Genomic DNA, 25,498 nt, shown 5'->3' with positions numbered 1-25,498 from the left:
GAAAACGGTGGCTGCCTGGGAAGGCAGGGACAAGTTAAACTGCTTTTTAACCTCTCACTGATCATGTAACGCAGTTTCATCAACAAGGAAGGTGGACCTTATTGCCTACATGCTGAACATATGCATCTATGGTGGCTGAGAGCATTTTACAGCATAGGGACTCGTCATCGACAGCTCCCAGTCTCTAGTTATGATGATCAGGAGACATCATGATGGCTTCCAGATTATATGACCACATGATCGCCAAGATAATCCTGCCCCCCCCCCCCCCACCACCTTAAGACCCAGTTAAAGGGCTGTGGCAGGCAGGTAAGAAGGGGTTAAGGGTACGTGTTTTTGCAGCGTTTGGGAGCCCACTCTTGCAGTGTTTGGGAGCCCACTTCAAGGGTAATTTTAAATGTCTCTGGAGTTCAGGTTTAGGCAAATGAATGTAAAGTGTAGATACCCAAGCATGGGTCAATGAAAAACATGGAAGGCTGAGCTATATTGGGAATAAAGCTACTCGGGGCATTTAGCCATAGAAGTTTAGACGAGGCAGCTTGCTGCCCATCTGGGCCTAGGTGAGGCCTGTGGATTTTACTCTTTTACCTGGGCCATGGTTTGCAGGATTTTAAGCCATAGATGCTTGCCAGGAAAAGACCTTTGTTAATTTTTGCCTAGGATTCCACTAAAAAGCATTTTTCTACTTACCTTATTTCCCTATAGGCTCCCTCCCCAACCTGTGACTAGTCCCTATTTTTGACATTTGCTCAAACTCTGACGTCATCACGTACAATGCAGCGCCAGCATTCTGTAGCGTTGTCAATATCAGGAAGTCGGTCTAGAGGCATGAGGTGTAGCAGACACTGGAGTGAGTACAGGTAGACTGGAAGTGGCTGGAGGAGATCCGTAGCACTGATACACAAATATGGATGAAACAAAAAGTGCCACCCAACCTCCCATAGTGGTCCACTGTGTCCCTCAACCTCCCACAGTGCCCACCAGCAAGCTCTCAGCCTTGACAGTTTACCGGGCCCCGGTCTTAATGTGGTTGAGAATCAGTGATCTAGAAATCGAATGCCTCGTTTCCACTGAGCGGTGGAAGACTGGAAGTGGCTGGAGGAGATCCGCAGCACTGATATACGAATATGGATGAAACACATAGTGCCACCCAACCTCCAATAGTGGTCCACTGTGTCCCTCAACCTCCCACAGTGCCCACCAGCGAGCCCTCAGCCTCGACAGTTTACCGTGCCCCGGTCTCAATATGGTTGAGAATCAGTGATCTAGCAATCTAATGCCTCGTTTCCACTGAGCGGTGGAAGACTAGAAGTGGCTGGAGGAGATCCGCAGCACTGATATACAAATATGGATGAAACACATAGTGCCACCCAACCTCCCATAGTGGTCCACTGTGTCCCTCAACCTCCCACAGTGCCCACCAGCAAGCCCTCAGCCTCGACAGTTTACCAGGCCCCGGTCTCAATATGGTTGAGAATCAGTGATCTAGCAATCTAATGCCTCGTTTCCACTGAGCGGTGGAAGACTGGAAGTGGCTGGAGGAGATCCGCAGCACTGATATACAAATATGGATGAAACACATAGTGCCACCCAACCTCCCATAGTGGTCCACTGTGTCCCTCAACCTCCCACAGTGCCCACCAGCAAGCTCTCAGCCTTGACAGTTTACCGGGCCCCGGTCTTAATGTGGTTGAGAATCAGTGATCTAGAAATCGAATGCCTCGTTTCCACTGAGCGGTGGAAGACTGGAAGTGACTGGAGGAGATCCGCAGCACTGATATACGAATATGGATGAAACACATAGTGCCACCCAACCTCCAATAGTGGTCCACTGTGTCCCTCAACCTCCCACAGTGCCCACCAGCGAGCCCTCAGCCTCGACAGTTTACCGTGCCCCGGTCTCAATATGGTTGAGAATCAGTGATCTAGCAATCTAATGCCTCGTTTCCACTGAGCGGTGGAAGACTAGAAGTGGCTGGAGGAGATCCGCAGCACTGATATACAAATATGGATGAAACACATAGTGCCACCCAACCTCCCATAGTGGTCCACTGTGTCCCTCAACCTCCCACAGTGCCCACCAGCAAGCCCTCAGCCTCGACAGTTTACCAGGCCCCGGTCTCAATATGGTTGAGAATCAGTGATCTAGCAATCTAATGCCTCGTTTCCACTGAGCGGTGAAAGACTGGAAGTGGCTGGAGGAGATCTGCAGCACTGATATACAAATATGGATGAAACACATAGTGCCACCCAACCTCCCATAGTGGTCCACTGTGTCCCTCAACCTCCCACAGTGCCCACCAGCAAGCCCTCAGCCTCGACAGTTTACCAGGCCCCGGTCTCAATATGGTTGAGAATCAGTGATCTAGCAATCTAATGCCTCGTTTCCACTGAGCGGTAGAAGACTGGAAGTGGCTGGAGGAGATCCGCAGCACTGATATACAAATATGGATGAAACACATAGTGCCACCCAACCTCCCATAGTGGTCCACTGTGTCCCTCAACCTCCCACAGTGCCCACCAGCGAGCCCTCAGCCTCGACAGTTTACCGTGCCCCGGTCTCAATATGGTTGAGAATCAGTGATCTAGCAATCTAATGCCTCGTTTCCACTGAGCGGTGGAAGACTGGAAGTGGCTGGAGGAGATCCGCAGCACTGATATACAAATATGGATGAAACACATAGTGCCACCCAACCTCCCATAGTGGTCCACTGTGTTCCTCAACCTCCCACAGTGCCCACCAGCAAGCCCTCAGCCTTGACAGTTTACCGGGCCCCAGTCTCAATATGGTTGAGAATCAGTGATCTAGCAATCGAATGCCTCGTTTCCACTGAGCGGTACGGTTCGGTACGCAACTTTTGCCGTTTCCATTGTAAAAAGTTGTGAATGGTACTCTAATTCCGAACCGTACCGTAGCACTTTTTTGTGACCCTTTCATTGGGGTACCAAGCATATTAGTACCGTACCAACAGGGTGGAGCTACACTGTTGAGGTACTGTTGAGCTGAGGTACTGTTGGTGGTGGAAACGCAAGCCTGACCGAACCGTACTGAACTGTACCGAACCGAACGGTACCGATCAGTGGAAACGAGGCATTAATGTCATCTGGTTAGGGTTTAAGATTTTTTTTGTTACTTTGTCCACCTCCCATTCATCACTCGTTAACACTACAGCCCTAGTCCTAAGCCTATTTTAACCGTTTGGTACAAATGATACAATGTACACCCACTTTAAATAAACCGAAAAATAAATATGAATGTTTCATGAGTTGACTGGTTATGTGTTCAAGAAAAACAAAAAAAAAAAACAAAGAAAAAAAAAGTTTCTTATTTCACTGAAATAATTCCGGCCAGACGCCTGACCTTCACTGTCATCTGATGGATCTTTCATTTAATAGAACATTGAGATGGAAATAAATATGTTTTCACCTATAATAAGTTACACGGCACTAATGGGCTGAACATCATTTGTATCAAATTACTGTGCCTATTTTTCATTGGCTGTCAGATAATGTGTTTCTTAGGTCAGGCGCTGGCCTCTTAACATGTTGATTGCCTCGCCGAGGCATAAGTAATGTCGCAGAGACATAATCTTGCCTCCATCTTTAACTAGCGGTGTGAGGAAGCACGAATAAGTCAATTCAGCGGCGAGCCACATAATCAGAACTTGTCCATTTTGCCGGGGCCGGGAAACATTGAATCTGACAGCTGATAAGCTGCTTGCCCTTTCCTTAACCGACTTAAAATATCAACCCCCCATTTTGCATTTGACCTTTTTTATTTATTTATTTTTTATTGTTTTCTGCAGAATTATCCTTTTGGCCTTGGAATTTGAATGCAAAAACTTTATTTAAATCTACGCTTCTATTGAATGTTCAGGGGTTCACCAGAGCAGGTGAGCAGGGGCCTTGGGTTTAATTGATTTATTTTGTTGGTGATAAAATGCTCCAGCAGAATTTAAATGAATTTAATGAAAATCACTCATAGGGTGTATTTGTTAGGAAGAAATGAAGTAGAGTGAGATCAAACAGTAGCTGAATATGCAGGGGTGTTTCAGGAGGAGGGAAGCAGGGAACCTTACCATCTAGTGTAGGGATCCTCAAACTACGGCCTTCCAGCTGTTGCCGAACTACACATCCCATGAGGCATTGTAAAACTCTGACATTCACAGACAGGACTAGGCATGATGAGAATTGTAGTTCCTGAACAACTGGAGGGACATAGTTTGAGGACCCCTGATCTAGTGTTTTGCAGTTCCTAAAGTATAACCACAGGCTAGGGATCGACCACTTATTGGGTCGATATGCACTTTCCCCGATATATCGGAATCGGCCCTGGAGGTTATTGATATTGCAGATATTTCGGAAAGTGCTTGTACCGGAGTGATGCCTGCAGCTAGAGGCATCACCCCGGTACCGGCGTCCATAGGCGACGGTCGGCTGTCTTGTAATGACAACCGATGCAGCTGAGAAGCCGCTCGGCTGTCATTACAAGGAGCGGGAGGGGACGTCCCCTCCCGCCGCCTTCTGCGGCTCGTTAAGGTCTCTCGTCCCACCAGGAGACCCGGGCAACCAGCCTGCACGGCCGCCGAAGAGAAGACCCGATCAAAGCCGCATCGGGTCTCCATGCAAAAACCCGGAAGTGATGTCATGACATCACTTCTGGGTATTGGCGCCAGATTCAAAAAAATGACAGCATTCAAAACAGCCAAACGTTGGGTTTTAAATGCTTTTAAGTGCAGCGGAGAGGTTTGGGGTCTTTTAGACCCCCAGATCCCTCCACAAGAGTACCTGTCAAGTAAAAAAAAAAAATAATAATTTTTTTAAATGTACGAAAATATCGGCCGATACCGATACGCAATGACCAAAATATTGGTATCGGTATCGGCAATGAAAAAACGATATCGGTCGATCACTACTATAGGGAAAACTTTTTTATATTTTGGATACCCTGTCAGATTTATTTTCACCATTTGTATCTCATTGCAGAGATTTCTCTTCACTTCCTGTCCCATAGCCAAACAGGAAGTGAGAGGAAATTAAGGGAATTTCTTGGGGACCCCCAGGTCACCAGAACTAGTGTCCCCCATTGGAAGATTTCCCACCTATTACTTTTCATGGGATAACCCAAAATTTGTGATTTTCTTTTACTTTTACTTTCAATGATAATGGACAAACAAATAGGAGTAATCTTCCTAATGGGAACACAAACAGAAATAAAAACTGACACATGTTCTAATCCCTTTCTAATTCGATCTTTAGTTATACTTTAAATCTTTAGAGTGCATCCACGGTAGACTCCTCTATAGGACATTCCTAATCCCCGGGATAAATCAAGGAAGAAGGTTCACACTTAAAATAGTTTTCAATACTTTTCCAAATTGGTAGCACAGGAGTACAAAGGAGAAGGAACATCCAAAACTCAAAAGGGGCTCCTACAGCTCCATGGCTAGAAGTAGATGGGTAAGTCCTAGCATCCAGAGGCATCACAGGGAACCTTTTCTGGTGCAAGTCAACCACAAAACAAACGGTTCAGGTGTAACCCTGTTCCAGTGATGGCTCTAGCAAATTATCTTCTTAGGCCAAAATGGCCTGCCTTCTTGAAGTGACGGGTGATACCCATCAGGGCTGAGCTCCAGGGTCAAGACCTCTAACCAGGCACACAGCCTTCTTAATAGTTCCTTCCCCCAAAAGGACCCCTCCAGAACATTGCATCCCTGCTTTGTCAAAGCCACAAATGAGAAGCTCACCTGGGGTTGGCAAGCTGACAAAATAGATAGAACTCTCAGTATCTAAAGCTCTCTCAAGGCTCTAAAGCCTCCTCAACAGAGTAACTGGCAGGTGAGGACATATCAGTGTTTTTCAGTCAAGGCACCCTTTTAGAATTGTGCACAACCCCGCAGCACACCAGCCCGAGGGCCCATTCACACAAGAAGGTGCATCCGAGCACGCGTGCTTTTTTGCACATTCCCACAAGTCACATTTTTTAATGGGCTGCTCTATGCCAATGAGACATGCTAAAGGTGTCAATATGACTTTTAAAATTGTGCAGCACCAAAATACATGGTTCTGTGGTACCATGCATTTTAGCAGGCGCAAACACACGCACAATTGCTACATGCCTGGGGATGTCATTAAGAATTCATGGCACACATTTGCAAAAGGCAGCATATTTTTGTGCAATACAGGAAAACGCATAATTTTGCACGTTTTACCGCATTGCACCTGGTGTAAACAAGCCCTAAAAAATCTGTGAGGCAGAGTTCAGGGATCTGTTGGTTGTAAATCTTCTCTCTCCAAATCCCCCCTTCCTAGCACAAATCCCCCTCCCCCCAAAAATCACACTTTTAGCACAAACTTCTCCCTCCCTCCCAGCCTCCCCAAATCCCCCCCTCCTAGGAATAATCCCTATTCCTAGCACAACCCCCATTCCGAAAGCCCCCAAATCCCCCCTCCTGATACAAACCTGCCAAATCATCACTCCAAACACAACCCCCCCCCCCCCCATTTCTGTTTAGCCGGCAATAGTACAGATAGTAGCAGGGAGGAGCAGAGAGCCAGGGGAGGTGTGGGTTGTGCTCTCTCCTGCTCTCTCTAACCAGGACTTAACACAAGATCATGCTCAGGCTAGGCAGTTACCGCAGCACCCCTGAAGCACCCCAGTTGAAAAACACTGAAACAGATTATCCCTGGGTGCGGTGCTCTGCAAGATAAAACCTGAACATGTAAAAGCACATCAAGAACAATCAAAACACAGCAAGCCTGCTAGGGAACGCATCACAGGAAAAATATGTGTTTATGTTGGTTTTAACAGCCTTAATATACATACTATTAAAGATCATTGTTTTTTATGGGAGAATGTTTTTGTAATGATAGTTTATTTTCATGAGGATAGATAATGACAACATGCCCATTTATAGCCAAGAAAGCAATGTTATTGCAAGTATTCTATCATGCAAAAAGAAAATTCAGAATGGTAAGCTTTTCTTTATTTTTGTATTATGAATGGTCTATAATTGTTGAAGTCTCATGTAGCCAGAGGGGCCATGTTGATTCAGTAGTATTGTATGAGTATCGTACAGGAAGGCCCGGAGCTAAGAGGAACAAAAGAAGCATAGGGCTGGCATGACAGGGTGGAAGGGGAACCAGACAGCAATGTACAAAAGAGAGAAGGGGAGTCCTACTTACGTGATTGGTTGAGTAGACGGGGTGATGGAGAGGAGCATAGAAGAAAAGATTGTAGGAAGGGGTTGGACAGTAACAGTCGGAGTGGGGAGCCATCGGGTGAACATCCCTAAGATAGGGTAAGCGGTTGGAAGGGTAGGTACGGAGATGGCTGTTGGGACCCCTCGGATGGGGTTATAAATCTGTTGGTGTGATACAATTGGGGAACCATCATTGGTATGGTGTCCTCTGGTTGAGTGTGGTCCAATGAGAGGGACCAGGTAGTGTTAGACCTGTAAGGTCTGTGGGACAAGTTGTAATGTCCCAAGTCAGTGTTCTGCGGCTGGAGACATCTAGCTTTGGTTTATGTTATTGTTACTTTATTGTTTTTTTTTTTTTTTATTTATATTGTTTAATAAAAGTCCGGAAGGCCATTTAACTCCACTTTATGTCTTGTGTCTTAATGGGGTAAAAGGCGGGATGGAGCTTAGACGGGGTTATGTGGTAGTCATATGGATACCTCTGAGCTACCCTAGTCAAGCACCATTACCATTATTCCCCCTTGAAAATTATGAGTTGAGAGGTATGGCTGCATAGTAACTATTATTTAGATTATGACATTCCCCCCTTTCTTGACTGGTTCTCCTTAAGCAACAGAGTTTGCTTGGAGAGTTTCATTCTCTAAATGTCACCCGTTGGAGAAGTCAAATAAAACCATCTGACTTCGAAATCTTCATAAACATCACTGAAACAAGAAGCACATAAGCCATCATGCTAAATGCCATCCATCCCGTGTACAAACAAGAAAGTCATCACGAATGCAAATCCATACAAACAACAAATGGCAGTTTTATCGAAAAACTATTCTAATGCTTCCAGGTCATCTGAATATTAGGCAAGGGGATTTTATTTTCCATGCTGGCTGGGCTCCGAAACAGATTCAGAACTTGTATGACAATCAACAACGTTTGCAGTTATTTGAAAAGGCAGACATTTATAGCTCTGCAGTAAACAAAAACGTGCCCCATAGATTGAAAGTTTTATATTTTGCCTGAAAGGAAAGATATTTTAGCATACTTGTAAGGAATGTTTAGCAGAGCATATGTTTCTAAAAAGTCTAAAACCGGTATTGGCATGTTGAGCAGATGCCATGGGATAATCACCTACAATTTTTTTACCACTTGGTGACATCTTTGGTGTTGGGTTCCTACCTCTAACCACCAGCCAGGGAGAGCGAGCCGAGGAAGATGGCGGGAGGGGGGATGTCCCCTCCCGCTCCTTGTAATGACAGCCGAGCGGCTCCTCAGCCGCATTGGTTGTCATTACAAGACAGCCGACCGTTGGCTGTGGACGCCGGTACCGGGGTGATTCCTCTAGCTGCAGGCATCACTCCAGTACAAGCACTTTCCCGAAATATTGGCAATATCGGTAACCTCAGGGGCCGATTCCGATATATCGGGGAAAGTGCATATTGGTCCTCGATATATCGGCTTTGCCGATAAGTGGTCGATCCCTAGCCTGTGGTTCTACTTTAGGAACTGCAAAACACTAGATCAGGGGTCCTCAAACTATGTAATGACAGCTGAGCGGCTTCTCAGCCGCATCGGTTGTCATTACAAGACAGCCGACCGTTGGCTGTGGACGTCGGTACCGGGGTGATGCCTATAGCTGCAGGCATCACTCCAGTACAAGCCCTTTCCCGAAATATCGTAATATCGGTAACCTCAGGGGCCGATTCCGATATATCAGGGAAAGTGCATATTGGTCTTCGATATATTGGCTTTGCCGTTCATCGGCCGATCCCTACTGTAAATGAGCCCACTGTAAGGGCAAATTAATCCAAAACTAATGCTCTGGCAATGCCCCTAATTTTATGTGGCACTTACACAGGGATATTTAACCACTTTACCACCGGAGGATTTTGCTGTCTTCCGTCCAGGCCACTTTTTGCGATTCGGCGCTGTGCGACTTCAACTGACAATTGCGCGGTCGTGCGACGCCGTACCCAAACAAAATTTACGTCCTTTTTTTCCCACAAACAGAGCTTTCTTTTGGTGGTATTTGATCACCTGTGCGATTTTTACTTTTTGCGCTATAAACAAAAAAAGAGCGTTTATTTTGAAAAAATAACAATATTTTTAACATTTTTTTATATGAAATTCCCCCCAAAAAAGATGTAAAAACCAATTTTTTTAAAAATTTTGGCCAATTTGTTTTCTGCTACCTATGTTTGGTAAAAAAAATCGCAATAAACGTATTTTGATTGTTTTGCGCAAAAGTTATTGCGTTTACTAACAAAGGGAAAGATTTCTGTCATTTTTGGTGTTTTTTTTTTAACGCGTAATGGCGGCGATCTGCGATTTTTTTTGCGGGACTCCGACATTGCGGCGGACAGATCGGACCCTTGACTGACATTTTTGACACTTTTGGGGGTACCAGTGACATTACTGCAGTAATCAGTGCTATAAATATGCACTGTTACTGTAAAAATGACACTGGCAGGGAAGGGGTTAATTTTATTGGAGAGGGAGGGGTTAATGTATGCCTGTTGCTTACTGACGTGTAGGGGGGGAGGTGACTGAGTGAGTCATGGACAGATCGGATGTCCAGCTATGCTGAACAGTCCGATCTGTCACTCCCTGTCACTATGGAGATCCGCCCGCTGTGTTTACACACAGCGGGCGGATCTCCAGACTCGATCCCCGATGATCGGGTAAGAGCAGCGGCGATCGCCGCTGCTCCTCCCCTGGCCCGACTCCCGCTGTGAATGAAAACAGCGGGAGCGAGCCTCCGGCGGCGCGCAAGCGCCGCCCAGAAGGGGGAGTGTCTGACGACGTAGTACTACGTCGTCAGACGATAACGAGCCACTTTGCCGCAGTAATATTACTGTGAGCGGTCGTAAAGTGGTTAAAAATGTTCCCAGGAATAAACAACCTCTCATATAAGAGTAGGACATTTTTCAGAAAAGGCCTACAGAAAACACATGGAGAAAAAAAACCCCCAAAAACCTGCAAAGCATGAAAAATGCAAGAAAACGTACTTAAAAGTGCATGTATTTTTTAACGCACAGAAGTGTAAATGGTTCCTGAGTCACGGCTTGTACTGTTTACAAAGCACACTATATGAGCTCCAACGAAAAGCGAAAGGAAAGAGTTAAGAAAACAGGATGAAAAAGCTCAAAATTGCTTGATGTAAAAGGATTTCATATTACAATGGTGCACTTTGTAAAAATGACCTTTTCTTAAATCAGTTACCAAAAAACAGAGTCACAAAATTCTCTGACAAGAAAAAAAAAAAAAGATCCATTAATTCTTGAAAAGTGCAGAGAACATCTTGCTCATCGCCAAAACAAAGGAGGTTCTGTGACTACATCGCCGCAGCATCATTTATTGATGTAAGGAGTTTATGCTCACTGACCTATACGTATGGAAATTTTGCATTATTTTATGGTCTCCAAGCCAATAAAACAAAAACAATGGAGCTTCATACACGACATGTAGCAAAATAAATCTGGGGGATGTGAGGGACCCGCCCCTCATCTACAGATCTGAAGTTTGCTTTAAGATGTGCAAAATTCCATTTGACTTTAGATTCCACTGAGCAGAAAATTCACATCTGCCATATAGAAATGAAACTAGAGAATGGGAAGAGACCGGTTCAGCACAAAAACTATGCCTAGAGAACGAGAAAATACCACCCACATGTTATACAACTGAGAAGGAATATAATATCGCATCAGATAAATTCTTCTATTTGGAAAACAAAAAATATTATTATTAAGATCTGTAAAATTCCCTGATACTTGGAATGGCATCTTAAAAATAATGGAACCTTAGATAGAAACCCTACATGGCGAAAAAGCTTTTGAACGCCTGACTCTCATGCATGTGTTGGAAATCCCATTCCAAAACTAGGTGCATAATATCAAGCATATAGCCGTGCAATTGTCATTAAATAACAACTACATAGAAGAAGATTTTAGACAATTGTGGGGTTGATTTACTAAATCTAGAGTGCAAAACTAGCTTCTAAATTTAGCTAGTTCACTAAGGCCTTGACAAAAATAACCTGAAGTTGATTGGTTTCTATGCAGAGCTACACCAGATTAGGCACTCTCCAGTTTTTTTTTTTTTTTAAAGTTGAAAAAAACTTTATTGGTATCACAAATTAGTACAGACATTGTGGTTTGCCCATTGTGCTCTTGATGTACAGGGCTCTAACATTCTGCCAGTTCTTTTTCAGTAGAGATACCAAGAAGTTAATGGAAAGGTGAATGTTGTAGACAAGCTCCTCCTCCGTCATCTTGACATGACCAACTGCCACAGCCAAACACAGGACCTTTTTCATCTGAAACTTAATGGTGGACTTGACTTCATCAACTTTGGCCACCATGTTCTCATTGTTAGTCAACAAAGAAGGAAATTTTCCTGCTTTATTCAAACCAGGTGCCAAAATTTGAGGAATCTGCTTGATAAGGGATTCGGAGGCCAAAAAGGCATCACATTTCTTAGCCAACTTCTTCACAAGCTTCTTGTTCTTGTTAAGTTTCTTAACCACTTAAGCCCCGGAGGATTTGGCTGCTAAAGGACCAGACCCCTTTTTTCAACTTGGCACTTCGTGACTTTAACTGATAATTGCTCGGTCATGCAATGCTGTACCTAAACGAAATTTACGTCCTTTTTTTCCCACAAACAGAGCTTTCTTTTGGTGGCATTTGATCACCTCTGCGCTTTTTATTTTTTGCGATATTAATAAAAAAAGAGCGAAAATTTTGCAAAAAAATGACATTTTCAACTTTGTCTTTTAAAAAATATCCAATATACTCAATTTATGTCATTTTTTTTGGCCAAAATATATTTAGCTACATGTCTTTGACAAAAAAAAAATCAATGAGCGTATTTTTATTGGTTTGCGCAAAAGTTATAGCGTCTACAAACTATGGTGTAAATACTGAAATTTACGAAGCTTTAATTTCTGACTGCCTATCTCATTTCATGAAGTGCTAAAATGGCGGGGCAGTACAAAACCCCCCCAAACTACCACTTTTTGGAAAGTAGACATCCTAAGGAATGTTCTGAGAGGCATGTTGAGCTCATTGAATATTTTATTTTTTTGTCACAGGTGTTTGAAAAATGACTAAAAAAATTTTTTTTTTTTTTTTTACACAAAGTTGTCATTGAAATGATATATTGCTCACACATGCCATGGGTATATGTGTAATTACACCCCAAAATATATTCTGCTGCTTCTCCTGAGTACAGGGATACCACATATGTGAGACTTTTTGGGAGCGTAGCTGTGTACGGGAGCCGGAAAACAAATCACCACCATCAGAATTTCAAAGGGCGTACATTTTTCATTGCATTTTCTCACTACCTATAACGGTTTAGGAGGCCCTGAAATGTCAAGATGCCACAAAACCCCCCCAAATGACCCCATTTTGGAAAGTAGACACCCCAAGCTGTTTGCTGAGAGGCATGGTGAGTCCATGGAATATTTTATATTTTGCCACAAGTTTCGGGAAAATTACAATTTTTTTTTTTAATTTTTTTTTTTTACACAACGTTGTCACTAAAAGATAAATTTCTCACACATGACATGGGTATATGTGGAATGACACCCCAAAATACATTCTGCCGCTTCTCCTGAGTATGGGGATGCCCCATGTGTGAGACTTTTTGGGAGCCTAGCTGTGTACAGGACCGCGAAAACCAATCAACACTCTCAGGTTTTCTAATGGCGTAAATTGTTCATGTCACCTCTGCACTACCTGTCGCAGTTTCGGAGGCCCTAAAATTCCAAGATAGCACAAAACCCCCCCAAATGACCCCATTTTGGAAAGTAGACACCCCAAGCTATTTGCTGAGAGGCATGGTGAGTCCATGGAATATTTTATATTTTGCCACAAGTTCCGGGAAATATATATATATATATATATTTTTTTTTTTTTTACACAAAGCTGTCAGTAAATGATATATTGCTCACACATGCCATGGGTATATGTGAAATGACACCCCAAAATACATTCTGCTGCTTCTCCTGAGTACAGGGATACCCCATGTGTGAGACTTTTTTGCAGTCTAGCCGAGTACAGGACCCCGAAAACCAACCTCCACTTTCAGGCTTTCCAAAGGCGTAAATTGTTGATTTCACTCCTGACTACCTATCACAGTTTCGGAGGCCCTAAAATTCCAAGATAGCACAAAACCCCCCCAAATGACCCCATTTTGGAAAGTAGACACCCCAAGCTGTTTGCTGAGAGGCATGGTGAGTCCATGGAATATTTTATATTTTGCCACAAGTTCCGGGAAATATATATATATATATATTTTTTTTTTTTTTTTACACAAAGCTGTCAGTAAATGATATATTGCTCACACATGCCATGGGTATATGTGAAATGACACCCCAAAATACATTCTGCTGCTTCTCCTGAGTACAGGGATACCCCATGTGTGAGACTTTTTTGCAGTCTAGCCGAGTACAGGACCCCGAAAACCAACCTCCACTTTCAGGCTTTCCAAAGGCGTAAATTGTTGATTTCACTCCTGACTACCTATCACAGTTTCGGAGGCCCTAAAATTCCAAGATAGCACAAAACCCCCCCAAATGACCCCATTTTGGAAAGTAGACACCCCAAGCTGTTTGCTGAGAGGCATGGTGAGTCCATGGAATATTTTATATTTTGCCACAAGTTCCGGGAAATATATATATATATATATTTTTTTTTTTTTTTTACACAAAGCTGTCAGTAAATGATATATTGCTCACACATGCCATGGGTATATGTGAAATGACACCCCAAAATACATTCTGCTGCTTCTCCTGAGTACAGGGATACCCCATGTGTGAGACTTTTTTGCAGTCTAGCCGAGTACAGGACCCCGAAAACCAACCTCCACTTTCAGGCTTTCCAAGGGCGTAAATTGTTGATTTCACTCCTGACTACCTATCACAGTTTCGGAGGCCCTAAAATTCCAAGATAGCACAAAACCCCCCCAAATGACCCCATTTTGGAAAGTAGACACCCTGAGCTATTTGCAGAGAGGCATGTTGAGTGTTTTGCAGATCTCACTTTTTGTCACAAAGTTTTGGAAATTGAAAAAAGAGGAAAAAAAATGCATTTTCCTGTTTTTTCTTCATTTTCCAAAAAAAATGAGAGCTGCAAAATACTCACCATGCCTCTCAGCAAATAGATTGGAGTGTCTACTTTGCAAAATTGGGTCATTTGGGGGGGTTTTGTGCTATCTTGGAATTTTAGGGCCTCCGAAACTGTGATAGGTAGTCAGGAGTGAAATCAACAATTTACGCCCTTGGAAAGCCTGAAAGTGGAGGTTGGTTTTCGGGGTCCTGTACTCGGCTAGACTGCAAAAAAGTCTCACACATGGGGTATCCCTGTACTCAGGAGAAGCAGCAGAATGTATTTTGGGGTGTCATTTCACATATACCCATGGCATGCGTGAGCATTATATCATTTACTGACAACTTTGTGTTAAAAAAAAAAAAAAAATTATTTTCCCGAAACTTGTGGCAAAATATAAACTATTCCATGGACTCACCATGCTTCTCAGCCAATAGCTTGGAGTGTCTACTTTGCAAAATGGGGTCATTTGGGGGGGTTTTGTGCTATCTTGAAATTTCAGGGCCTCTGAAACTGTGACAGGTAGTCAGGGGTAAAATCAGCAATTTACGCCATTAGAAAACCTGAAGATGTGGATTGGTTTTCGGGGGCGCGTACACAGCTACGCTGCCAAAAAGTCTCACACATGGGGTATCCCTGTACTCAGGAGAAGCAGCAGAATGTATTTTGGGGTGTCATTTCACATATACACATGGCATGTGTGAGCAATATATCATTTAGTGACAACTTTCTGTAAAAAAACAACAAAAAAAAAAGAAATAATAATTTTCCCGACACTTGTAGCAAAATATAAAATATTCCATGGACTCACCATGCCTCTCAGCAAATAGCTTTGGGTGTCTACTTTTCAAAAAGGGGTCATTTGGGGGGTGTTTGAACTGTCCCGGCATTTTATGCTCAATCTTATCCACACATCACCCACTCTTCTAACCACTTGAAAACCAAGCCTTTTCTGTGCCTTTTTGTTTACATGAAAAAATATTTTTTTTTTACTAGAAAATTACTTTGAACCCCCAAACATTATATATTTCTTTAAAGCAGAGGCCCTATAGAATAAAATGGGGGATGTTGCAAATTTTTTTGTCACACGGTATTTGCGCACAGATTTTCCAAACGCAATTTTTGCGAAAAAAATACATTTTTTTTTAATTTATTTCACAAATACACTATATAATTCCAATTTTTTTGGTAAAATTTAAAAGATGATCTTATGCCGAGTTCATAGACACCTGACATGACATGCTTTAAAAATTGCGCACGCCTGCGCAGCGGCAACAACGTACGTACATTTTTAAAAACTTTAAAAGTCTCTACAGGTTACCACTTTAGACTTACAGAGGAGGTCTACTGCAAAAATTACTGCACTCGATCTGGCGATCGCGGCGATACCTCACATGCATGCTGAAATTGCGGTTTACATATGACACTAGACCAACGCTTGCGTGTGCCATTGCGTGCAAGCACGGGGGGAAAGGGGGGGGGCTCAATTTTTTTTTTTTTTTTTTTTTTTTTTTTTTTTGCTTTTTTATGTTATTTTGACACCTTTCCTTTAATTTTTTTTTTTTAAATCATTTTTATTGTTATCACAGTGAATTTAGATATCCCCTATGATAGCAATCGGTAGTGACAGGTACTCTTTTTTAAAAAAATTGGGGTCTTTTATACTCTAGATCTCTCCTCTGACCTTAATGTATCTGACCACGCCAAAATTGGTGTGATAAAATACTTTCCCAATTTCCCAATGGCCCTGTTTATTTCTGGCGAAAAAGAAGTCATGAAATGCTCGTAGCCTCCGGCATCTTAGGCCATAGAGATGATTGGAGCCATTCTAATCTTCAATTAGCTCTATGGTTAGATAACTGAACCACCGGCTGCACTCTCGGGTTAACCGGTGGGACAGGAGAGCCCGAGAAAAACCACGGAAGGCTTCGGAAGGCGGCGGTGGGGGGGGGGGAGACCCCTCCCACTGCATGTAAAAGCAGTCTAGCGGCCAATTACCTGCTAGGATTGCTTTTACATGTTAGCCGACCGCTGGCTGTAAAAAACGATACCAAGATGATGCCTAAATCTGCAGGCATCATCCTGGTACAACCACTCAAAGTCCAGCAACGTACCAGTACATTGCTGGTCCTTGTTTGGCATATAGGTTTTTTTTTTTTCATGCAGCCTGTGGGCTGAACGGAAAAAAAGAGAACCTATCAGAAATCAGCACAGGAATAATGCGTAGTATTACTCATCATTAACCGCCCAAACAACCACCCACTGAATTTAATGATGGGTATACACGACACTATCCACGTATACCAAAATAGGATTTTAACTGCAGTGCTGAAATCAGAAAATCACCACAGCTGCTATCAGCAAAGGTATCCATATATGCTGAGCGCAAACACTGTTTGTGTCAGAATATATAAAATCAATGCGTGGTAGCCGACGAGGGACCTGCAAGAGAAACAGGTCACAAAAGAATGAAAAAACAAACAAAGTACATTAAAAAAAGTACATTAGGAAGAGTAGGACATATAAAATGACTGACACAACAAAAGTTTTTGGATTCTCATCATTAACCGCCCAAACAACCACCCACTGAATTTAATGATGGGTATACACGGCGCTATCCACGTATACCAAAATAAGATTTTAACTGCAGTGCTGAAATCAGAAAATCACCACAGCTGCTATCAGCAAAGGTATCCATATATGCTGAGCGCAAACGCTGTTTGTGTCAGAATATATAAAATCAATGCGTGGTAGCCGACAATTACCTGCAAGAGAAACAGGTCACAAAAGAATGAAAAAACAAACAAAGTACATTAAAAAAAAGTACATTAGGAAGAGTAGGACATATAAAATGACTGACACAACAAAAGTTTTTGGATTCTCATCATTAACCGCCCAAACAACCACCCACTGAATTTAATGATGGGTATACACGGCGCTATCCACGTATACCAAAATAAGATTTTAACTGCAGTGCTGAAATCAGAAAATCACCACAGCTGCTATCAGCAAAGGTATCCATATATGCTGAGCGCAAACGCTGTTTGTGTCAGAATATATAAAATCAATGCGTGGTAGCCGACAATTACCTGCAAGAGAAACAGGTCACAAAAGAATGAAAAAACAAACAAAGGACATTGAAAAAAGTATAGTAGGAAGGAGTAGAAGGACATATAAAATTACTGACACCACAACAGTTTTTGGATCCTTTTATTTTACTTTCTAACTGTTCCTTTATTTCTTGATTTGGGAGGGAGTGCGATCTTCTGCGATCTTCTCTTCCAGCTTGGGTCTCTCAAAATGTCGATGGACATCCAACATCCTTCGAGACCCTGTGTTTATGTGCCCTACACTGTGTCGTGCTGTACCCTACACTAATACTCCACTAGTGTATGGTAGCGCTCAAAACATTCCCCGATGCAGAGACCAGGATGGTCAGGACATTTGGGACAATAATAACGGGTGTCACGCCTAAATCCGCGCTTGCTACAGACACGACATCGTCTTTGGGGTCGTATTTGGGTAGGGGTACTCGGGAGGGCATAAGGAAAATGCCTCTCATGCAGCCGGCTCACTGCATCTGGAAGGGGAAGTTGGGCAGGCATGCCTCCTGGGTACAGGTAGGCAAGGATGACCGCTTCCTGGAATTCCCGGAAGGGTCCAGTTCGTCCTGACGCCTTGTATAGGACAAAGGCGTTCAGCATAGCCAATTGGAAAAGGTAAACAGACACTTTTTTGTACCAGCGTCTGGCTTTACGGGCAACTAAATACGGCGCCAAAAGCTGGTCGTTAAGGTCCACCCCTCCCATGTTAAGGTTATATTCGTGGACACAGAGGGGTTTCTCCATAACGCCAGTTGCCGTAGGGATTTGGACTGTCGTGTCTGCGTGAAGGGAGGACAGAACATAAACATCCCGTGTATCCTTCCACTTCACCGCAAGTAATTTGTCAGTTTTCAAGCAGGCTCTCGCCCCCCGACTAAGACGGGAATTAACAAGCCGTTGGGGGAAGCCCCGGCGATTAGGTCGCACGGTGCCACATGCGCCAATTTGTAAATCAAGCAGGTGACTAAATAGTGGCACGCTTGTGTAAAAATTGTCCACGTACAAATGGTACCCCTTTCCGGATAAGGGTGACACCAAGTCCCAAACAATCTTACCGCTGCTCCCTATGTAGTCTGGGCAGTTCGGGGGCTCCACAGTGCTATCTTTTCCCTCATAGACACGGAAATTAACTGTATAGCCTGTGGCCCTGTCACAGAGCTTATACAACTTGACCCCGTATCTGGCACGCTTGCTGGGGAGGTACTGTTTGATAGCAAGACGGCCAGTAAATTTAATCAGGGACTCGTCAATGCAGACAACTTGTTCGGGGGTAAACAAGGCTGCAAACCGCTGATTGAAGTGGTCTATGAGGGGCCGAATTTTGTGGAGCCGATCGTATGCAGGGTCTCCCCGAGGACGACAGATTTCATTGTCGCTGAAATGCATAAATCGCAGAATTTGCTCGTATCTCCCCCTGGACATGGAGGCAGAGTACATGCGCATATGGTGAGCTGGGCTAGTGGACCAATATAGCCGCAATTCACTTTGTTTAGTTATGCCCATGTGGAGGGAAAGGCCCAGAAAGATCTTAAATTCGGAAACCGTTATAGGATTCCAGCCGAATCGTCTGGCAAGGTGCGAATTTGGGTTGGCGGCGATAAATTGTTGAGCATATAAATTTGATTGATCCACAATAGATCTGAAAAGATCTTCCGTGAAGAACAGCTCAAAAAAGTTCAGGGGCGTAAAACCAGCTGTCTCCACGTGGATTCCAGGTTGGGCGGTGAATGGGGGAAGTACTGGCGCTGTAGAATCAGTGGGTTGCCAATTGGGATATGCCAGCGCATCAGGGAGGGCACTATGGGCTCTACGGGCCTGTCTTCGAATACGCGGTGGCTGCGGGCCACTACTTGTGCTAGCCACCGCACCAGCTTCAACTGCACTTAGGGGACTCGCCACGTCACCAGGTCTTACTGCAGTGCTGGTTGTACTAGGTCCAGGTTGTACTAGGCCGCTGGCGCTTGCCAGGTCGCCAGAAGGATGAGCGGCACTAGTACCCACACTCTGCTCCATACGAGCACCCTGCGATTCCTGCATTTCAACAACACCAGAATGGGGTCGGGTACGCCTGGGTCTAACAGGGACCCATCTGTCGTCGGAGCTGTCTGTCAGGGAGCCGCTGCCGTCATCTGGTTCGTATAATGACCCTGATTCTGCCGGTGAGGCTTCCCCATCGCTCTCACCTGACATGGACATTATACTGTAAATAGCTTCATCACTGTACGAACGTTTAGACATTTTGGTAACTAAATTTACCCGTACAGTGATGCGACTCACAGGTAATAAAAGCACCTGGTTGTCGAAGACTATTTCAAGCGCTACCAAAAAAACTGCTAATGCTAGCAGGGATCAGGCCTGACTCTGCTAACACAGCGGTTTTGTGTCTTGTGTTTTTTGTAAGTGACAGTAATCTATTGATTACTACACTTACCTGGGTGAAAGGGTTAAACGCAGGTGCTGGCCGGAATCAGTGCTGATCGTGCAAACACCGCGTTTTGGGAACCCTAAACTATGGGGGCGCTAGTATAGCTCTGATCAGATCAGATATTGATCTGTTCAAACACTATACTAGAAATGGAAGTGTAGGTGCGTGCGTGCGTGTGTGGTGATCAAGGGGTTACTTCTAAACTATGCGCCGGGGATCTGGGGGGGGGTGGCGGGGACCCTAAACCTCCTTTGGGAAAGAAACTAGCTAGCTAGAGCAACCTCAAGTCACAATGACACCAATACAAAAATACAGTAAAAACAGTATATTATGTGTGTATTAGTGCTAATGTGACAGAGGGTGTAGGGGTTAACGGGATGTGATCAGGGGGGGATCAGGGGTTTAAATCTTTATTGGAAGGGGCTGGCGGGTATCCTAAGGATAAAAGGAACGGTGGCAAGCGCTAAACCTGGTCACAAGTCACACTTATACGGGTATATAGAAAATGCTATATACTGTATACAGTGTGCGTTGTGGCAGGGGGTGTAGGGGTGATCAGGAGGGGATCAGGGGATTAAATCTTTATTGGGCGGGTGGGGGGGACCCTAAACCTGCTTGGGACACAAACTTAGTCGCCTGCGCTAATTCTGATCACAATGACACTAATACAAAAATACAAAAACACAGTATATTACGTTTGTATTAGTGCTGATGTGACAGAGGGTGTAGGGGTTAACTAGCGGTGATCAGGGGGGGATCAGGTGGGATCAGGGGCTTAAATCTTTATTAGGGGGGGGTGGCGGGTAATTCAAGTGGAAAAAGGGGGGTCGCAAGCGCTAGACCTGACCACAAATCACACTTATACGGGTATATAGCAAAATGCTATATACTGTATACGGTGTGTGTTATGGCAGGGGGTGTAGGGGTGATCAGGGGGGGGTCAGGGGCTTAAATCTTTATTGGGCGGGTGGCGGGGACCCTAAACCTTCTTGGGACAGAAACTTAGTCGCCTGCGCTAATTCTGATCACAATGACACTAATACAAAAATACAATAACACCGTATATTGCGTTTGTATTAGTGCTGATGTGACAGAGGGTGTAGGGGTTAACGGCGGTGATCAGGGGGGGTTCAGGGGGGATCAGTGGGTTAAATCTTTATTAGGGGGGGGTGGGGGGTAATTTGAGTGGAAAAGGGGGGGTCGCAAGGGCTACACCTGTTCACAAATCACACTTATACAGGTATATAGGTATATGCTATATGCTGTATATAGTGTGTGTTGTGTCAGGTGCTGTAGGGGTTAATTGGGGGGGCGATCGGGGGTGAAATGTGCCTATCTAAGTGTGTATGTACGTGCTTGGTGCTGTACTTACAATTAGATGTGCTCTCCTCTCACGCTGGATCCAAAAAGACCGTTGGGAGGGGAGGGCACATCTCCTCTAAGCCTGTGTTTACATTTCACAGGCTTAGAGGGAGATCTGATTGGGCAGGACCGATCAACAGGTCCAGACCAAAAATGATTGGCCTGGACCTGATGACTGATCGGTTCTGAACCCAATCGAGTCATCGGCGGGACCGCGGGTGCGCGCGCGCGCGCGCCAGAGCGGCGAAGGCTAGTGACGTACCGCTACGTCACTCTGCCTGGCCGGGGCTGACCGCCGCAGTATATAGTCGTGCGGCGGTCGGCAACCGGTTAAGACCCCGTTCACACTGGGGTGACGCTACTTGCCGGGGCGACCTCACAGATCGCGGTGCGCAGCTTGCACCGCGACCTCGGAGCGGGCGGCACGGTCTTCATATCATTGAAGTCAATGCAGGTCACTCCGGGTCGCCCCAAAGAAGCTCCGGACCCTTTTTCTAAGTCGGAGCGACTTGTGTCGCTCCTATTAGAACGGGTCCACAGCTTCTCTATGGCAGAAGAAGAGCTTCAATATCCATGTGGGGTAAATCCACAGCCTTCGCTTCATCACAGTGCTGCTGATCTCCCAAAATGCATACTAAGAATTTGGGTCTTGGTGTAGACTTTAGCCTGACAGTGCCAGAGAAACGATTGTCCTTTTGGGGGTCATAGTTTTTTAGGCTGATCTGAAGTTCCACAGATTGCAGAAACTTTCTCTTCTTCCTTCTTGACCCCAGCAGAACTTCCCTCACAGCTTCATGGAGGGTATCGCGAGAAACTTTGCTGCTCATCGTGCACTCAGGTCTCAGCGACTAGCTGCACTCTCCAGTTTTAAGCCTCGTACACACGCAACGAATTTCCGCCGACCGGTCGTCCATCTTTTGTCCAGAGTGGTGTTTTGTTGGTTGGAATGTGCTCTAGACTGCACACAAATTTTCTCGCCCAACAAAATTCTACTTCAGAAGTGATGTCATGTGTTGGTTTGCTTTCTTTGTGTTCTTTCTTCACTGAGCATGCCCAGACTTGCTCATCAGATTTTTCCCTGTCGAAATCTGTACTGACTGCACGAAAATCGGCCGTTTTGTTGACGGCGAACAAAAATTTTATAGTCTGCACACCAGATTTTTTTCGGCCGAAAAGTCGGAGTCGGTTGTCGGAAGCATCATACTAACAAGCCGAAAATCAGCAGATCGGTCGTCGGACGAAAACTCCCTGCCAATTTTCGACGCGTGTGTACGGGGCTTAAGGCCTTGACAAAAATAACCTGAAGTTGATTGGTTTCTATGCAGAGCTACAGCAGATTAGGCACTCTCCAGTTTTAAGCCTAGTACACACGCAACTAATTTCCGCCGACCGTTCGTCCGTCTTTTGTCCAGAGTTGTGTTTTGTTGGTTGGAATGTGCCTAGACTGCACACAAATTTTCTCGGCCAACAAAATTCTACTTCAGAAGTGATGTCATGTGTTGGTTTGCTTTCTTTGTGTTCTTTCTTCTCTGAGCATGCCCAGTCTTGCTCATAAGATTTTTCAATGTCGAAATCTGTACTGACTGCACGAAAATCGGACGTGTTTTGACGGAGGACAAAAAATTTTATAGTCTGCAAACCAGATTTTTTTCGGCCGAAAAGTCGGAGTCGGTTGTCGGAAACATCATACTAACAAGCCGAAAATCGGCAGATCGGTCGTCGGACGAAAATTCCCGGCCGAATTTCGACTCGTGTGTACGGGCTTTAGTAAACCAACCCCTGTGCACTTCCAACCTCGGGGCAACACTTTGGGAATGGCCTTTTCTGTTTCAGCATGTGTGCAAAGCCAGCAGAATAAAGACACAGTTTAATGAGTTTGGTGTGGAAGAACTTCAGCTGTCTGCAAAGAGCCCTGACCTCAAGCCTACCAAACACCTTTGGAATGAATAAGAACACCAGTTGCTATCCAGGTCGTCTCATCCAATAGCAGTCAACACCTGACCTCAAAAATAGTCTAATGGCTGAATGTGCACAAATTTCCACAGATACACTCCACAATCTTGTGTTGAGCCTACCCATGAGATTGTAGGCTGTTATAGCCACAAAATGGGTAGACAGCAACTCCATATTAAAGCCCACAATCTTAGAGTGGGATGTCCAGCAAGCTCATATAGCTGTGATGCTCAAGTGTCCAACACCTTTGCCCAAGTAGTGAATCAAAGATTTTGTCACAAATCCAAAAATCAAAGTGGATTTTGAACCAACCATTGCTCATTCAATCTGTTGTTCATTCTATAAGGGAAAGGGATTCATCATCTGCACAGGAAGTGAGCAGAAATCTCCCTCATGAGGACACAAACAGCAATAAATTCTTGACAGAGGGTCTAAGCCAGCCTTTCTCTGGCCTGACAGAGACACTGTCAAATTTTTCTTCAGCCACATGTGTTCGCTAAGTGTAAACACATTTTTACAAAAAATTAAAAAGAAAAAAAAAAAAAAAAAGAATTCAACATTTTTAACCTCCCTGGCGGTATGATTATGTCAGGAATTATGTAAAAAAAGCGGTACAATTTTTTGCATGGAAATGTGGCTTTATGTATTATAGGCCTACAATTCTTAGTAATTACTGACATAAATCTGACCAAAACAAGACTCTAGTAGACATCCCAGATGTGATAAATTTGAAACACAAACGCATGAATTATAATCTAATCAATAATATAATTTTATTATATAATATATAATATAATATAGTATATATATATATATATATATATATTATATAATAAAATTATATTATTGATTAGATTATAATTCATGCGTTATATTATATATATATATATATATATATATATGTGTGTGTGTGTGTATATATATATATATATATATATATATATACATATATATATATATATATATATATATATATAAATGTTATGTGTTTTGTGCAACGTTTGAATTTCCCTCCCAGTTCCGCTCCCATGCACCATTGCTGCTGCAGGGAATGGAACTAGGAAGTCATCATACCGATGGACGAGCGGCGGGGATCTCGGCTGGCGATCACAGCAATGGGAGATCATCACTGGATCGCCAGGAGAAGGTAAGAGACACCGCTGCACGCTCTGCACATCCACCCCGAGCGTGACTCGGGGATACCGATAGTAGCATAAAAAATCCACCCCGAGTCACGCTCGGGGATACCGCTAAGGGGGTTAAGTAAGTTTACGATTTTGTGTTGGCCCACTTTCAAAGCCGTCCTGGGCCGCAGGTTGGACACCCCTGCTCTAGGGTATAAAGGTTGATAAGGGCAGCTCTGGTAATGATATCCTTCTTTATTTGGAAATCAGAGATGTTATCACCTATATTTTGGAGAGCATAGATGTCAGTTATTCCTGGGCTGTAGCAGTGTCCTGCTGAAGGGAAGTGATGTCACATATTTACAGAGAATGGACACATGGCCACCCGCAGATCATCTTCCACGGTAAAAACCCCATTGTCATTTCCAATGTGTCACCGGTAGGAGGTGTGTCTGAGTAGTGATTAGTGAACTGTCACCGCGATGGCGCCATAGTCGATCTTCTCTGTCAAGGCTGACTAGTCAGGAGCAAAAAACATCATCTCGCTGTTCAACAACTCTACTCAATTCTTTATCTGGTTCACATTTATGGGATTTACCTATCTATCCCACCACAGACCCACTCATTGAGAGCAAGCCAAGACAACACGATTGTGTTAATTAATCTGCTATTGTAAGCGTGAGAACAGCTGCAGCTCTTCCACAGATATGTAGTCAAAAGGAGACAATGCAATGTCGAGCTTTTGACTGCATGCTCCGTTACAAAGGAGGTTTATGAGATGGTAACGTTATAAATCACCCATTTTTTTTCCCCCCAAATACCAGTAATAGTAACATTAATAGAGAAAAAAAAAAAGTAAAACACAAACAATGTAAATCAGAAGCTGTCCTTCACCTTCCTTGTTTCATCTACTGTGATATATCACAAAGCTGCTCTAATAGCATTTTATACTGAGCCGTTTCATATTAAGTTCAATCACTTAGGGACATATTTAGGAGGACGTGAATGTGACATTTACCAAACATTCACTGCTGGTGAATAAATGACGGTCATTTAAAACATATGCACCAGGAATATGCACCTGCGGTAAATATTTGGTGGATGTACATGTTCAATACATTCCGTAATGTTCTAAGGAATGAATAGGTAAGGGGGAAATCTGTATTGAAAAATACACTGTGGCACTTTCCCTGAATAGAGCTGAACACCACTTTCCCTAAATAGTCCT

At 43.9% G+C, this 25,498-nt stretch overlaps 2 protein-coding genes across 6 annotated transcripts in view; both read right to left on the bottom strand.

Moving 5' to 3' along the window:
• Positions 1–25,498, bottom strand: part of ZNF536 (zinc finger protein 536) — a 628,548-nt gene that overhangs the window by 114,459 nt on the left and 488,591 nt on the right. The window lies entirely within an intron of this gene.
• On the bottom strand, positions 11,293–22,024 carry LOC309565677 (large ribosomal subunit protein uL1-like). Its single transcript, XM_082270647.1, has 2 exons — positions 21,756–22,024; positions 11,293–11,717 (listed from the first exon to the last, which is right to left on the bottom strand). The coding sequence occupies exons 1-2, from the start codon at positions 22,018–22,020 to the stop codon at positions 11,329–11,331; spliced, it is 654 nt and encodes a 217-aa protein (XP_082126773.1). The 5' UTR covers positions 22,021–22,024; the 3' UTR covers positions 11,293–11,328.

Source organism: Pelophylax lessonae (genome assembly GCF_965119305.1).
Source record: "Pelophylax lessonae genome assembly, chromosome: 10".
NCBI classification, from domain to species: domain Eukaryota; kingdom Metazoa; phylum Chordata; class Amphibia; order Anura; family Ranidae; genus Pelophylax; species Pelophylax lessonae.
Note: the sequence above shows the minus strand (reverse complement) of the source record. Positions and strands in the feature narration are given on the sequence as shown.

Excerpts from the sequence above, each read along its gene's own strand:
- LOC309565677 (XM_082270647.1), bottom strand. The coding sequence starts at position 22,020 with ATGAGCAGCAAAGTTTCTCGCGATACCCTCCATGAAGCTGTGAGGGAA. Across the intron at positions 11,718-21,755 it reads ACCCCACATGGATATTGAAG|TGGTTAAGAAACTTAACAAG; the intron begins CTCTTCTTCTGC and ends CCGGGGCTTAAG.